This window comes from Dromaius novaehollandiae, chromosome 18 (assembly GCF_036370855.1).
Source record: "Dromaius novaehollandiae isolate bDroNov1 chromosome 18, bDroNov1.hap1, whole genome shotgun sequence".
NCBI lineage: Eukaryota > Metazoa > Chordata > Aves > Casuariiformes > Dromaiidae > Dromaius > Dromaius novaehollandiae.
Window position 1 is genome coordinate 7021332 of NC_088115.1, and position 16704 is coordinate 7038035.

Consider the following 16704-nt stretch of genomic DNA (forward strand, 5'->3'; position numbering starts at 1 on the left):
AAGGTGCTCTTCTGAGCACACAACAATCCCATAATCATTAATAAAGTGGAATTCCCATGATAGGAGAATTAAGCAAGTGTAATGAGAGGGCACACTTCCAGCTCTACCTGCAAACCTAAGCAGAACTAAGTGCTGATGTTTTATGGACTTGGTCTTTCCTTGATAGTCTCTTACTTTAAAAAACAGAATAGGATTCATTAAAGGATACACATGTGACTTCAGCATCAGTCCTGTGGTATCAGTCTCCCTTAGGGTAAGTGTTTTGACTTCAGACATGTGAAATGAAACAGCCATTTACTAACACTCCTGCTCCTTCTGGTTGTTTTCCTCACTTATTTTTACTGAAAGATTCAAACACTGACACAGCTGGGGCAAACAGACCTGACTTGTTACTGTATGTGTAGCTCATGGACTGTTCTTTCAGGGACTGGTCCCACCTTACTTTTAGCACAACAGATTCTTTATTATCCCATGGAGAAACAACTGTTCCACACAAGGTTTTACAAAATTTCTCACTCATTTCCTAGTAAAAAAAAAATCAGAATCCTATGCCTTACCAGGCAGATAGAAAAAGCAACATCTTTAACATGTCAAGGTGGAAAATGCTTTTTAGATGAACAAAAAAAATTGCTGTTTCCCAGGGGGAACAGAAGGGCAGACAGAATGAGGACAACTCAGACTTTTCTCTATTCTCTCATCTAACCTGAGTTTAAATTCTATTACACATTCATGGAGGCAGACTGGAGAGTGCCAAGAGTCCCATAAATAGCAAAGACATGAAACATATGACTTTCATTTGTAACTGCTGGAACTTGGAGCTAGTGCAGGCAGCTTCCCAGTGCTCTTTGGAAATGCTCTAACACTGTGAAATGCTCTAATTTAGGAACTGGTCTCATCTTCTTAAGTATTTCTTTAAAGTAAGATTCTCCACTGTATTCAATTTAATTAGTGTTCAGTGTAACAGAAGCATTTGGAACTGGAAGATGCAGGCATATTGCAGTACTTTCTGTGTTACATACCTTTACTCCTGTGATTCACTGGCAAAAGTATAATTTATTGTCCCTCCCCCATGTATTTCTTTCACAAGATTTACTGCCAAACGCTGTCTTATAGCCTTAATCTCTCCTGCCACATCATTTCTGCTCATGCCCATATCTGTGCCGTCTGTCTTAACTACAAAGCTGGTACAATTTGTCGAGAGGAATGTAGAATGGGTTGGTAAATACAAGCAGGTGCTTCACAAGGCAGATATAAACACAGCTTTTTACAGTGTTGTTTCTAGCATATTTGCTACCGCACTCCTGGAGGATGCCAGTTTCAGTTCCAGTTACAGGCAGACGGCAGAGAGCCTCAGCAGCATTTTCTCTCAGTTTTCTCTCTTTAGTCTTCTCTATTACAGCATTCAGTAGCAGCTACTGGTGCGAAGGGGCGAGAAAAGTTGCCAAACCTTTCTGTGCAGGACAAAGCAAAGGGGAACACTGCATCCGCTTTAATAACCCCGATGTCAACAACAGCAATGCTGTGCAATATATCTGGGAGACAGGAGATGACAAGTTCATTGACCGAAAGTTTCATGCTGGGATCTGGTATTCCTGCGAGGAAATTATAAATGGGGAAGGTGAGTGAAAGCACATAAATTTATTTTAGAAAGCATTCATTTTTTCCCTGTCTATTTAGTGTCATTTCCTTATTTGTTGCAATGCTGTGTATGCATTTTAAAGGGAAAGTATTTTTCAGGAATTTTCTCTTTTATGAAAAGGAGGAACTCAGAGGGTACTTCCTAATCAATTCTTAAAAATATCCTAACAAATTCTGTTAAGAATTTTAGAGTGAAATGTTAGAGTACAGATAAAGATTTTCTAAAAATTCTTCTAGTTGTAGCACCCAGTTAAATGAGTTTAACGGCAAAGTGTTTGATTTTTCTGATGTTGTTAGTGCCTGAGCCAAAAATGAGCACATTTGTTTTGAATCACTGCTTATGATGACCTAGGCAGCATAGAAAGCAGTGTGATATTTTATTTAAAAAATCTTTGGGATTTTTTTTCGGCAATTAAATATGTGAGAGTTAAGTTGTTTCATGGATTTCCTATTAAAAATAGGTATTTTTACTTTCTTACTGTGACCTTGCCTTTCATAAACAATAGCAGAAGAATGAAATTAACTTGCCATTAAAGAAAACTTATGGGTAATTTTAAATCTTTGTACAATGAAGTTGCTTAGCTAGTCCAACGAATAGAGTATATGTCGTAAATCCAGATCTCCAGTTTTTTTCCACTTACTGTTCTCATCAGTTTCGGGATCACAAGAAGCAGAACATCAGAGATCAGATAAACTATCATCTCTCTTTTCAAAGGAAAATATTTTAGCAGTCACCTGTTCTGAAAGTCTGGTTCTAACAGAAAGTCTTCTACATGAAGTAAGACATTTAAGGGAGTAAATGTCAAAGATCAGAGGAAAATACATCTCCCACTCAAGAGAAAACAAAAAATAAGACCTCTTTCAGGTGGTGACTGCTGTAGATACCACAGGCCAGGGAGTCTGTGCATCTCCTATGCCTGTTCTTATTTTCTTGTTTGGTTCAGTTAGTAGCTGGAAAAAAAAAAAAGTCCAGCATTTTCAAAGCCGAGCAGAATTAATTCCAAGAGCTTTGTTCAGAGAATTTGCATGGGGGTCAGGAGGTTAAATGGGCTTGAAAATCAGAGCTTACAGCAAAAAAGCAGAATCAAGCTTAGAAGAAATCTGTGTGAGCAGCACCCTTGTTGCTGCAGAGAGAGTAGGTCTTCCTTTATAAGCAGGATGGTGGACAAGCTGCCAGTCTTTCAAAGGAATTGCTCTTTTCTCCATTCTGGCTTTCACAGCCACAACTTTTTTGAAAACAATTCTTAGCCTTTCCCTAGGTCTCTCACAAATGTTTGACTCTGGCTGTATCTTGAAAAAGTCAGAATGGATTCTCTAACTGAGCTGCAGGAGTAGATCCAGGTCCCAGGGACTTTTTATGTACATACATACATCGGAAGTGGCTTCTCTTGGTCTTTTCATTGGTCCTTTTCCTTGACAGACACAATTTACAATGATCTGAAATCAAATGTTTTAGAGGGATCCTCCTTCAGATTCCAGTGTACTGAGGAGGAAATAATTTGCTTCAAGGTATCCTGCTGGTGAATGATTTGTTGGGTTAGTAGATGGATGGGATACATTTGCAGATTTAAAGTTTTTTTTTTTTAACATATCATGTCACATTCTCAGATGTCTTACAGAAGACTTTATTATACCAACAATTATCTGTATAAACCAAGCTTGTTATCTCATCCAAAAGCAATGTCAAGACTATTTAGCAAAACTTATGATCCATAACACTGTGTTGATTTCAGACTTGTTACTTGCTGTGATGACCTAAGAATGCAAGGAAGACATGACTTGTGACAGATATTTTCTGAAAATCAGACCAGTTGATACATTCAGAAAAAATGGTCAAGCCTTCCAAAATACAAAGTCTTTGTGCTTCCATTCTTTCATTCTTTAATGACTTTATCTGATCGCATCCTGTCTACTGTTCTTCTGTTGCTGCTAGCAACTAAATGGCTATAACTACTTATATCAGCTCCTTACTCCTTTCAGCGTATCACTGTTCCCTCATGTAATCTCTGGACTCAACACTGTTGCACAACAAGTGAATCTGGATTTCCAGGGGGTCAGAGGGCTCTGTATGAATTCAGTGATGTTGTAGCCAAACATTTAGACTGTCATTCAGAATAGCACCCTAAAAGTCATGACTTTTATGCATTTCCTGCCTAAATTTTTAAATTGACTTATTTAGTTTGACCATTAAAATATGCGTAGCTTACTCTAAGCAAAATCTTTGTATTTGTTCTGCTGCTGTAAAATCAAGTGTGTGCTCTATGCTATATTTTGCATTTTTTTCATTCTAATAATCTATTCCTGTAGGTAATTCAGAATACTGTATTGCACAATACAAAATAATCCAGAATCTTATTTTTAAATTAATTCTATGTCTTTCTTAGGTGAGAAATGTAGAAGTTTCATCAGTCTGACTCCACCATCTGATCGAGGTAAATATTCATATTTTGTTTATACAAATAAAACTTTACAGATTGTATTTACCAATACAAATATTTTGATTTGAATACTTGCTTTAATCCCATAAAGGCTTTTGTCCTTTATTTCAGTTTTTAAAATTCAAAGCAAAGTCCACATCAGTAAAAATATGAATAAATGACTTTCAGAAACTTTGCAATCCCCATTTGAATAGAAACTTTTTTAAAATTGTGAATATGAGTACTGAAAATCAAAATTTGTTAGTTTTTTTCCCTCTTTCCCTATACCTCCAAATCCACACCGTGAGGAATGCTGTGGCTGGTGCTGTGTTGCCTGGAGTGGGCAGAGGCACAGGCACAAAGTAACCAAGGGCAACCAGTATGCTGAGGGGGCAGGAGGGAAACATGTCCTGGACCAAACCAGTCTGAATGACAGTGTCAGTCCACTCCTCCCATACTTTCCTCAGAGCTGTATGGAGGCATCTCCATTCATCAACGATTTGCAGCACAAAGAGCTCTCCTGAAAGTATGGCATTACCATCTCTCTTTCAAGGAACAGTTCATGCTCCCGTAAAACATGCCCACAGATGCTGTTAAAGACCCTTTAATATCAATCCTATCACTTATATGGTTAGACCAATACATTGGAATTGGCTGATCCAGAAACAATTCTGCCTTCTTCCCCAAGGAGTTTGCCTTGTGTATCCCGGAAAGTGCTTTAGTTACCCAGTCACTGATTATCCAAAGGCTAATCCTCTCTCCTCTTATTGCAGCCGTATCACTGTGCACAAATAATTCAAGCTCTTTATAATGTGATTTAAAAAAAAAACGTAAGTGAAGTGTGGTTCTTTATCACACAGACACAGCCCTCAGAAAGGAGGGGTGAATTCTGGGCCCTGCCCTGGGAACTCCTCAGAGATGAGACTTCTGTTGGCCGGAATGCTGAAATAATCGCTGTGAACAGGAGGTCAGCGAATGCCAGTGGTGACTGCAGGTCAGATCAAGTCACCTAAGACAGCACCTATGTACCTTACAACTGCACTGTGAAGCTACCCCTGGGCAGTGAAATCCTGCATGGAAATACAGGCTCCTGCCCTGCACAGCAAATGGGAGGGTTTGTGTTCTGTCAGTGTGTATACAAAAATCTGGATGCATCAGGCTTACTGCTCATAAACATATCAACTCTGATTACTTAGGCAGGTATCATTCACAGTTGATCAGTGCATACGCAGTGAGGGATCATTTATCAAAAATAATTAGATACAAGCTGTCTTGGTCAGGGCAGCTGATACTATTGTGGCTGAGCTATGTGCTATCTGGAGATCCTGGACAAAATCAGAATTTTTTACTGAGACAAAGATTTGCTGAAGAAACAGACCTTGCCTGGGTCCAGGCATGGCCTAACGCAAGACTTTAATGTCTAAATGCCTTTTGAATCAGAGCTGTCACACAGACATCTGCCTGCAGTAGGGGTTATTTAACCTCCCAAACATTTCGTTTACTCCCATGTGTAGTGTTTAACAATCAACCACATGCCATATTATTATTGCTATATTTAAGTTATGATTGTTAGTATATACCTTCATATGAAATCATTATTTGAATCTACAAGGAAGTGTTTATCTCAGGACACGTTAATTTATTTTTAAAAATGGTTCGGGATGGTTGTTGGCAGGTCCTGGTTAGCATCTGGAGAGAAGACTACTGCCTGTGGGACATTAGCATGCTAATAGTAATACAGAGGGGTGATAATGTTTTGGAGAAAAATTAGCATCTTGAGTAAGATATATTTAACAGATATCCAGGGAGAGCAAGAGAGAGATTAATCTCAGTGAAACCCAAAGAATGTTGTGGCACATGATGGTTTGGATGTCCAAAACCCAAGAGACTGGTAGAAAACTAAGCCCAAAGGGAAGATTTTACTTAACAGCCAGGCCCTCAGCGATGTGACCTTACAGTTTGTCAGCTAATGCAGTCTTCTTTTGGTACACTTCTCCATGAGCCCAACAACTGTGATGTCAAAAAATGCATAAATGGATGTTAATTCTTTTTTTAAAGTAATTTTACATAACTACTGAATATAACGAAGGTACTGCCCTATCTTGCACTGTATGCTCCTCAAAGGTATGGAAGGAAGGTGCAAATGCTTTTCCACTAAATGTCCACATCAGTAGAGAAGCTGATAATTTAGGGTTTCCATGAACCCTGAGATCTTCCAAAAAAGTTATAATAGTGTCCCCAGTCTTTGAACTTTTGTTCAAAGATGTAAACAATGAAAATGAAGAATGAAGAAATGGTGAAAATACGAAATGACCGCTTATGATATCAGTGCTATTAATTTGGTTTTCCAGGGGTTTTATGGCTGTCTATTGTAGCAGAGCTACTGTACATCATTTTGCTTCTGGCTGGAGCCATTCTTATGTCAATAGAAGTGTGCTACTACACTACTGCCATTGATGGTCTAAAGATCAACGCCTTTTCTGCAGTAGTCACCGTACTAGCAGGTATCGTTTAGGATTGCAATTTATGTACCTCCAGAAAATGCAACATTGATAGACTCTCAGCTGAAGATTAATAACAGTGTGCAGGTTTAAGAACTGTTACAATGCCTACTGAGACACAGGCAACAGAACAGATGCAGCAAAATTTTATGGAATATATTGAAGTCAACTAATTATTTCTTAACATGATTTTTGTATTTTATATTTATACATTTTATTATTTTTACTTTACTATTCTAATTTTATTATTTTTAATTTGATTGTCAGATTGGTTGTCAAAGATAAAGTGATACATTCTTCCTATAGCTTGATTTTTTATTTTCAATATGCTGACTGTAAAATTAGCAGTAGGTAGAAATAAAATGGTGTTTATAAAATGAAATAAAATCTGCTTAAATAATTGTTAGTGGAGGATCATCCTAAACAATGTGTTTCATTTTCTGCATGTTTATTCTTAATCCAGTGCTATACAACATAGGAGCCTAGGAAAATTCAGTTTGGAAGGAACTTCAGGACGCCCCTAGTCCAACCTCCTGCTCAAAACAGAGTCAGCTGTGAAATCGGACCAGATTGTTCAAGACTTCACCCAGTTGGGTCTTGAAAAGCTGCAAGACTGGAACCAACACAGTCTTTCTGGGCAACCTGTTCTCCAGGCTGTCTGTCCTCATGGTGATCAATCTGGTCTGAATTCAATGCTAACCTTGCTTTGAGCCAGAAGTTGGACCAGAGACTTCCTGAGGTACTTTCCAGTCTGAAGTATTTATGATTCTATATATATTATACAATTGGTACTGAGGGAAGCTGTAGTAAAAACAATAATTACTGGTAACATGCACAGTATTTCATAGAGGTATTAATTTTAAATTAAGAAGCAATCATACTGAGTATGACTTCCTGTGTAACACATGCCACTGGCTTTCATGCTGTCACCCCTGTATAGTTTCCAAAGTAATTTATGTTTGGTGAAAGTATATGCTTTAGAAAGGCATGTAATTGTGAGTCAAACACACTGGCAGATGGCAAAGACAATATCTCTTTTGGTGAAATAATCTCAGTGTTCCCTTTCTCTGCCAAAATATGGGGCTTTGATTCTAATTTTAATGTGTATAGATTTAGTGATCATGCATTTGTGATTGCTGTGCTTTCTTCTTCAAATTAAAGATTTTTTAGTACACCATTTCCTCTTAAACATAATCACATATTTATCTTATCTGCCATTTGCATTATTTTTGGCTAAATAAATCAAATTTCTTAAAAGTTCCACTGCGATCGTGAGGAAGAGATCATTTTATTCTTTTCTGCAGAAGCCTTTGCACAGTTGAAGGAAGCTGTCCTGTCTTTCCTTCATCTTCTCTTCTCTGAAAGAAGTGATTGAGAAACACTTCATATGACTTCTCATATACTTGCCAAACCTCTCATCATTCTTGTTACTTTTGTCTTTGTCTAGCCCTGTTTTTATGCAGTTTTCCTAGAGGGCAGTACTAAACGTAGACACTGGTCCTTGGGTGAATCCTGGCCAGCGCTGAGTCTCCAAGGACAACAGTTTACATTTGAAATAGATAGTCATTTCTGAGATGTTTTAGTTTTACTTAATTTTATGGAATTGTCAAATCTCTGCCCTAAGTTAGGCTCGGCTCTACCTAAACCTTTCCTGACAGAGGTCTGTCTAACCTCATCTTAAAAAAATCCTCCAACCCTCAAAAAGCAACAAAAAACCAAAACAATACTCCTGCCTTGGTACTAAAGATTCTGTGACCTTCCTAAGAAACGTAAGCTAATTCTTACTTTTCAAAAGGTTTCATTCAATCTAAATTTAATTGAATTTAATCTAAACCTCTGCTACTGTAATTTTATCCACCTTTTAGGATTCCTATCTGAATTAGAGACCAGATGATCCCCTTCTCTTCGCAGTTACCTTTTTTACATTTGAAGATTGCTATCTCAGTGCCCTATAGTCTAGAGAATTGTCTCCAAACTTTGCTGCTGATGTATTCTGAGAACTTGGACTATCTCCTTTCTGTTGAAAGATTTTTCCAGAAAGCTACCCAGCTGGTTAAAAATCTTTATCATCACCAGTTCTACTTATTGTTCACAAAGAGCCCTGTCCTCCTTACCTTTCTTGACTGGTGGTTTATCAGTAGATGCCATGGAGAAGTTTTCTAAAATTTTTCTCTTACTATTGCTCAAGGATTTTCATCATGTCTATGCCCTTCAGTATGCTGGACCTCAGCTATAGACTCACTCAAGCAGTCTCTGTTAACATGGCTAAATGAGCCTGTCCTTCCAGTGAAACATTTCTGTCTGTATCTCAACAACCCTTTTGTTCCATCATTGTGTCTATTTCCAGAGAAAGAATACTGAGCTCTATTCACATCTTTAGCCAGTCTTGCCTATTATTAGCAACCTTTCCCTCTCCAAATAATAGTAAATATTCACCATTATTAATATTCCTTTTGGTTTTGGCATGTACAGTATTAAGGGGGCTCATATTGCAAGCTTTTACTGGACATTTTGGTTCAGTTAGTCCTTGTTTTTAAGCATTTACTGAAATATTAAAAAACTGAAGAGTATCTGTCTTAGATATAAAACTTGCATATAAATCTGTTTTAGATATAAACCAAATCTAGTTGCTTTATCAAAGAAAGGCTTTGAAGTTTCCTTCACTCTAATCTGTAATGATGATACAACTTCTTATATCAACAAGTTCTTGATTCTAGAAGGCAAATGCAAATCAAAATTTAACTTCTGCAAAGTGTAGCTGTGTAATTCTAGCTATATTGAAAACATACTTTTTTTTTAAACTGTTATAGTAACTAATGATTGAAAAAAACACAGTAAAGCTAGTGTTTGATTTCTCAGTACCTTGAAACTTTCAGTCAAGTTGAATAACATCGCAAAATATGTGCTCTGACTTATGCAGACCATATTGACTTGCTGTAAGAAAGAGTTCTGGCCGTGTTGATGTAGAACTTGGTTATAATGGCCCCCATACAGGTTTAAATGCTACAAAAAATATTATTCTGTTTTGTGAGTATATTCTCTGAAATACCAAGCATGTGTTCTGCTAATGTTCTAATGTTCTTATGAAATTCTACTTTTTAGGTCTTCTGGGCATGGTTGCTCACATGATGTACACCACCGTATTTCAAATGACTGTCAACCTTGGTCCTGAAGACTGGAGACCTCACACGTGGGATTATGGCTGGTCCTATTGGTACCTATTGATTTATATTTGATTCTTCCATTACATTTCGGTCACTTCACTCTGTAGTCAAGGAATGTATGCCTAATTGATGAGGAATGGATCTATCTTGTTTCACTCCTGGGGATGCAATTCAGTATTCCAGCAGCTTTTTTTTTTTTTTTTTTTTTTTTTTTAACCAAATTCACTAGTATTAGATTATCTGTATGGAGTGTAACAGCTGGAGCTCAGAGCAACTGTGAACACAGTTCTGACCGTATAAGCTTGTGAGTTTTCTGTTTACCATTCACTGAACAGTGCAGAGACCTCCCACTGCTCTACATGAGGCAGAGGTTCTCTTCCTCACACATCAGACTACTGGTTTTTATTAGATTCAGAGTTAGTAGCTTTGTGTCCAAGGAAGGCTGCCTACCATAAATTGCTTATAACTCTTCCAGATTCAGCCATTTAGGTTGAATGTTTCCTTACCAGATATATGATTCAGGTTGCTGTTTTGGGGAAATTTCAGACAAAATGGTTCAAATTTTTGAGGATAGTTTTAGGTCTCTTCCCCTGAATCTAAGCTTCCTGAATAGTAACAGTTCATTTAGAAGCTACTGTTACGCATGTATAAATGGAGGTCTGGTCAGTACTGCTTGGCTGCAGACCACTTAGATCATGACAAGCGGCCGAGTCTATCCTGTTTGTCCAAACATGAGGTGGCCCAGCTGCCCTATGTTCCCCACTTGTTCTAGGAGGAAATGGTGACCTTGCATTCTCTCCTGTCTGGAAAAACAAGTCTGAGAAGAAGCCTAATACTGAATATCCAAACTGTATCTCAGACAATGTCTGGTGGCTACTTGGATACCCTCAACAGGCATCATGGGCAATGTGCAGGGTTCTCCAGTAGTGTCTTTTTCTCTCTTTTCAGACTTCAATGCTTTTTGCTTCTTCGACTCCTAATGCTTCCCTTCTTTTATGTTTTTGCTCTCTCAATAATAATTTGGTTTCCCTAGTTTTGAGTCCTGATCCCTTTTCTAGGCAGGCTCACCATTTCTTTGATGAGTTAACTTAGGCCTGTTTTCACTGTAACCTAAGTAATAAGAATGACCAGTAGGAAAAGGGAAAATGGTCCTTCCTTGCTGTGTGAGTGGGAACAGAAAACTGCAGACTGGTACAGATGAGCCTCTTCTCCCTTTTTCATCCGACTGGAAAGGGAAGAAAATTATCAGCATCACTGCCACTATTACTGCTACCAACACAGCTTCGTTGCTGCCACTGTCACCACTGTCACTGTGCACACCGCTGATGCCATCACTGTTGCAACTACAGCCAGCCTTCTCTTCATGGGCACCTGGACTAATGATTTTTGCCATGTTCCACACATTCGGGGCAGAAGACTTCATGGCTGCCCTCCAACTCTGTGAAGCCTGGGCCACTGAGTGCCTCAAAGAAATGTTCCTATCATCACCAAATACCTTCATATAGAAAGACATAAGGGTAGGAGGGGCTGCGTGAAGGGTTTTAGTTTCTTTCCTCTTATCTGCTGTCTGTATCATTATCTCTTTTCTGATAACCTACATTTGCACCCCTCACCCCCCTCCTGTTGTATGAACCTTTATTTCTGGCCTCCCACAACTGCTTTCCCATTGAGTGTATGGGAGAACCAGAGAAGGTGAAGGATGCTGACACTACTGCTGCCTTATAAGAGGACAGATGCCAGAAGAGGGGGATTCATGATTATAACTGACACACTCCCTTTCTAATTACTGCAGCAGCCACTGTGGCCAAAAAATGTCACTAAGCTGATGACAGAACATGGGCAGGCAGCAACACAGGAAAGACTTTCCTACTTTGTCTTTGGGACTTATCACCATCTCCCTAGCAAAGAAAAACAAAGGATTGGACGCATGGCAGCAGTTTTTTCATCCCAGTCATCAGCCCCAGTGGAGCAGCCACGCCTGCAAGAACTACTGAGCCTTTGCCATGAATCTTCCCTGTGTCACAGTTCCACCCATCTCCTCACATCCAGCTGCTGTAGCTGGAACTTTTCTCCCACATGGATGAGGAGGCAAGATAATCTTTCCTCTTCCTCTGTAGTGCTGGGACTGCTAGTAATGAGTAGGCTTACTCTGTGACATCCCTGAATGTCTCCTCAATAAGTCTCTCCATATTTCTTTTTTTCTTTTCTTCAGCAGCTTGTCAGGAGGCTGGCAATATGTTTCCATTATTGGATAATCTCTCACTCTCCTTGCCTTTCTCAGATTGACGTATCCTTACATCAGGAGGCAGCATTTTGTCTCTAAAGATCATAATTTCCTTTTTCCCTCTATTGAATTCTCATAACACATCTTCTGTGCAATACTTAATGCAGCAAAAGGAAAACTCACAATCCAGCTGAGCTTCCATCTGCATTTCTCTTATCCAGAGGAATGACTTGTTACTTTTGTTTGCTTCCTTGTCCAGTTGACCTATTCGATTTCCCCTTCTGTACTTTGCCTCTGGGAACAGTTCCCACTGACATTACTCCTTCTTGAAGCTGAATTTCCACTATAGCCAAACTCCCCTTTACCCTCTGGCTCTCTCAATGACAAGACTTTGCTTACTTCTTTCTTTGGTTCTCATGAGTCAGACATCATTTCCAAATCGCTTACGAAAAGGCAGAGGATTTAGCAAAAATCTTAAAGAATTCCACTGATATCCTCTTTGTATTGCAAAAGAAACCATTTATTTCTGTCATTTCTTTTGTATCTTTTAATACAGAATTGATCTACAAGAGCATCTTCTAATAGGAACTGAATTTTTTTCTGTCTGTGGTAAAAGGAGTTCTTAAAAGCTTGTTTGAAATCAATTTATTGTCCCTATCTCACTGAGTCCTTCAAAGGGCTTTAACAGATGAGGAATAACATCCTTCAGCAAAAACTGTGATCCATAATATCATTTTTATTGATTTGTCTACTAACGCTACTATACAGCCAATACGCCTGCTACACTAGTCAAGACTACTGCAGGCCTGCCTCCTTTATCTCATCTCAGAGGCTAAAACCTGCAGTCACAGCTGCCACCTTCAATTCTCCACCATGTTTGACTTTAACCATAGGTTACATACCACCATTAGTAGGTTGGCTGTCCCATCCCTGAGTTTCTTTGGCATGGCAAGGTAAATCCACCTGCTTCTGGTGATTTGCCCTTATTCATGTTGTCTCTTTCTTTTAAGAGCTCTTCTGCTGATCCCCACATGTGGGACAGTTAGGGTGTAGTCTGACTGACTAATGTAACACAGACAGCTTAAGCTGCTCTCTCTTCTTCTTGCTCCTAGCAGCCCATGTGTATTTACATGCCATACTTGACTAACCCAAATTCTGGCAACACATCTGGTTGTATGATTACCCTGAAAATCAGTCCTGGCTAAAAGCATCCCCCCTTCCCCCACCCCCCAAAAGAAAGTGTTATTTTAAACCTAAATCAATTCCTTGAACTGCAAGGAGGTTGTGGGAATGAACAGCTCTGAGTGAGAGGGGAGTTAAGCAGAAGTTTCTTAAACTGGTTTCTCCAACAAAAGCACATTTCATTAGATTATCCTGAACTTGACATCTTAAGAAAGGCTCTGATGAGTAACTTCCTTCACTGTGAACTCTAATTCATTTCACTGTGGCCTTATTTTTACATGCTACTTTTTTATCTCCATCATGCATTGGCCAGTCAGTAGTCTAGAAATGTCCTGCACTTTTAGCAAATTGTCTCTCAACATCATTTTTTATTTCTGTCTTGTTATGGTTTTATATTAACATTTCAGAGTTTATACCCTTTCTTCAGTTTGGTCATGACCTGTATTTTCTCAGGAATGCATTTCAGTGCTCTCAGCCTGTTTTAGTCAACTATTTAATCATGCCTTCGCTTTTTTAAAATTCTTTTGAATAAGTGGCACAAATTTTTCTCAATGGCACTTGAAGTTTTTAAATCTCTTCTCAGCATCTTTTAATTTTTTAAGCATCCTCATTTTTATAAAGTTCCTTATTCTGAAATTAATCTTTAAGTAGAGTAAGTAGAGGAACTGGGGGTGGGAACAGGGTTTCACTCAAACAAAGATGTTAAATGTGAGTATAACAATCAACACATAGATGTCAACTACATAAGTCAGGTACTTGGATGATCATTAACTAAGAATATTTCTCCTTCTCCCACCATGTTGCCCTTTCCATAATATACACTAATATAAGCACTAGTGTGTAATATTTTCAAAAATAAAATTGAAGTGTGTGGATATGAATCTATTCCACTAATTTCTAATAAACCTTTTTGTTTATAGCCTCGCGTGGGGTTCCTTCGCTTGCTGTATGGCTGCAGCTGTCACCACTATTAACAAATATACAAAAACTATTTTGGAATTCAAGCACAAAAGAAAAAAGCTGGAAAGGAGTTTAAAGATTAAATACAAGTTTCCTGATCCTGCAGCTCCAGAGAAAGCTTGCAATGTGTATGTGAACTCTTTTCACAAAACTACAGAGGACCCTGCATACCCAATAAAAGGCTTGCGTCACCTGGCCAATACTTCAATTCTGTAAATTTCAACCACATCTCAAGGCATCCTGTGAATTGTAAGGTAGATCACAATGAAATAGTATTAATTAATAAAAATGTATCTTTGTGTAGCATTAGTTATTTTTCTTAATAAAGAAATGATATTTTCATGGATGTTTCAGGGAAGTCTTAGTATTGAAAAGGCTGATACAGGTACCTCAGTTCAGCAAAAGACAGTGACACAGAATCTGCATTGCCCTGATTTTTAAATATTCTCTAACGCTAATATAAATAATGTGAGTTTGTTAGGATTTCAGAGCATTATGGATTTTCACCCTTAATTCCCTATTGAAAAGACTTCCAAAAAAACCCCAAGCACAAAAACCATAAATAACAGGGCAGCAAAGAAGGTAGCCCACAGGTGGTGTGTGACTTGAATAAATTGCTTGTTATTAAAAGTACAACCTCTCCAGGAAAATCAGTATATTACATAGTAGATTGATGAGTTTAACCATAAGAATAGTGATAGGATTTGCTGTGACAGAAAGGCAAATGAGAGGAGAGTTTTTTAATATAAAAATTTCATATAAAGCCATGCTTTACAATGGCTAGAAAAACAAAAAGAAAACTGGGAGATATGTGGTTTTAGATAGCACACAACTCAGCTATGAAACTCTCAAGGTATCATCATGACAGTAGTACCAGAAAGAGTCAAAATTTTATTTGCAATTATTATAGATAAAGAATAATCTAAAATCACATTAAGGATGGAAAAGCAGAAATGATTATGATCTTCGTGCATCAGGAATGCCCAGCTGCTTAACTCTTGGGATCAGTCTAGAGCTTTCCCCATGGAAGTGAGCCATGTGCACCTACTCTGTTGGATACCAGATTTTTTTGTCATTGTTGTGTAACTTCTGCTCCTAATGAGCTCACCCTGGGAAATTCACTTCTGAACACTGAGTCACAGAGCAGGCTGTCATGATTCTGTTTCCTAGGCCTAACACAGTATACCAACAAGCTCTATGCCTTAGGAAAAAATCACTAGATTTTTCTTTCAGCCAAAACAATCCAAACATAAATATAGTATGAACTTGATGTCAGCAGGATCCATATCCAGAGATATTGGGGAAAAAATAGAGTAGCACAGTTACACACAATTAGCTCAGAAAGGAACCCTGGGCCATTACTGGCAAGAGGTGAAAATTATGAGACAATAAGATGAGGCAACAAAGCTACAATATATAAGCTAATCTCCCAAGAAGGGAGCTGGTGGGTAGGGGGAAGCCTACCAAGGGATGGTAGGCACCTGTGCTTGCCTTCATCTGCAATGTAACTGGCCCTTGGGAGCATGATGACCCTGGGCTGGCAGTTTGCAGATTGAGTGAGTGTGAGCAGGGGCCCCAGACACTGCTTGGGCTGTTGCTCACTCCTGGTGCTTGCGGTTTGTGCAGCAGTTCTGGGTTCTTCTAGTTTTGGGAGCAAATTCAGGGCTCCTTGGATCCAGGCTGCTGCTGTGAGAAGCTGACTCCCAATCAGGGACTGTCAAACACTCATTCAACTAGCACCAGGGAGAGAACTCCCTGGTACTGTGACTGACAGGCCCTGAGCATGGGGGGGATCAGAAACTCTGCTAAAGGCAGTGTGCAAGTGCTCAGCAACAGTGGTGACACACCAGTGGGCATGAGCCTCAGCACCACTGGAGCAACTATCCCTGGAGCAGCAGAGGCCTCGACCTGGAACAATCTCCTGAGGGAGGATGTAACTCTCCAGGTCTGATGCTGCAGGGAATGCCTGGGGTTTCTCGCTGAAGCTGTGGCAGGTGAAGGCACTGTCCTTGCTTGCAGGCAGTGTGCTCCAGTTGAGGAGCTGAGTCTCCAAGCTAAGGAGCTGTGGGAGGAGATGAACAGGCTGCCTAGCATAAGGGGCAAAGGGAAAGAGATTGACAGGGTCTTCACAGAGACTCTGCGAAGATGAGAGCCTGGACCACCATCTGTGCAGAAGGAAAGGGAGCCAGAGACTTGCTGAACTGGCAGCTGGGGACTCCCATCGCAGTGAAGGATGGCTACTTGTGATTTCTGGTAAGAGGAGGAAAACTCCACCTGCAGGTTTGCAGCTGCAGAAACAGTTCAGTCCCTGGTAGGAGGCAAGGCTCTGGAAGCTGTCTTTGGAGACATTGGAGCCAGCTGAACCTGAAACATGCAGCAGCGCCAAGGAGGCATCGTGAGTGACAATAGTGGGACACTCCCTCCTTTGGGGGTTGTGACTGCACTTGTTGTCTAAGGATGTTTGCTGCTTGGTGGGGGCTTGGATAGCGGGTGTTGCAGAGAGACTGCTGAAAATTTTTCAGCCCTCAAACATCGATCCCCTGCTGATCACCCAAGTTGGCATCAATGATACTACCAGGCGGAGACCTTTAGCATATCAAGAGTGACCACATGGCTCT

At 39.5% G+C, this 16704-nt stretch overlaps 1 protein-coding gene across 2 annotated transcripts; it reads left to right on the forward strand.

The window, feature by feature from the left end:
- Nucleotides 1–1127: 1127 nt before the first annotated feature.
- Nucleotides 1128–14401, forward strand: LOC112991034 (germ cell-specific gene 1-like protein). Of its 2 annotated transcripts, XM_026113212.2 has the most exons (5): nucleotides 1130–1618; nucleotides 4023–4070; nucleotides 6407–6559; nucleotides 9659–9770; nucleotides 14047–14400. In XM_026113212.2, the coding sequence occupies exons 1-5, from the start codon at nucleotides 1309–1311 to the stop codon at nucleotides 14300–14302; spliced, it is 879 nt and encodes a 292-aa protein (XP_025968997.1). In that variant the 5' UTR covers nucleotides 1130–1308; the 3' UTR covers nucleotides 14303–14400. The 2 variants fall into 2 exon arrangements, with proteins under 2 accessions (XP_064378592.1, XP_025968997.1); XM_064522522.1 differs by lacking the exon at nucleotides 6407–6559 and having other exon boundaries at nucleotides 1128–1618; nucleotides 14047–14401.
- Nucleotides 14402–16704: the final 2303 nt, after the last annotated feature.

Coding starts and splice junctions, on each gene's coding strand:
- LOC112991034 (XM_026113212.2), top strand. CDS start 1,309: ATGCCAGTTTCAGTTCCAGTTACAGGCAGACGGCAGAGAGCCTCAGCA. Junction 4,071..6,406: donor GACTCCACCATCTGATCGAG/GTAAATATTCAT, acceptor TTGGTTTTCCAG/GGGTTTTATGGCTGTCTATT. Junction 6,560..9,658: donor AGTAGTCACCGTACTAGCAG/GTATCGTTTAGG, acceptor TCTACTTTTTAG/GTCTTCTGGGCATGGTTGCT.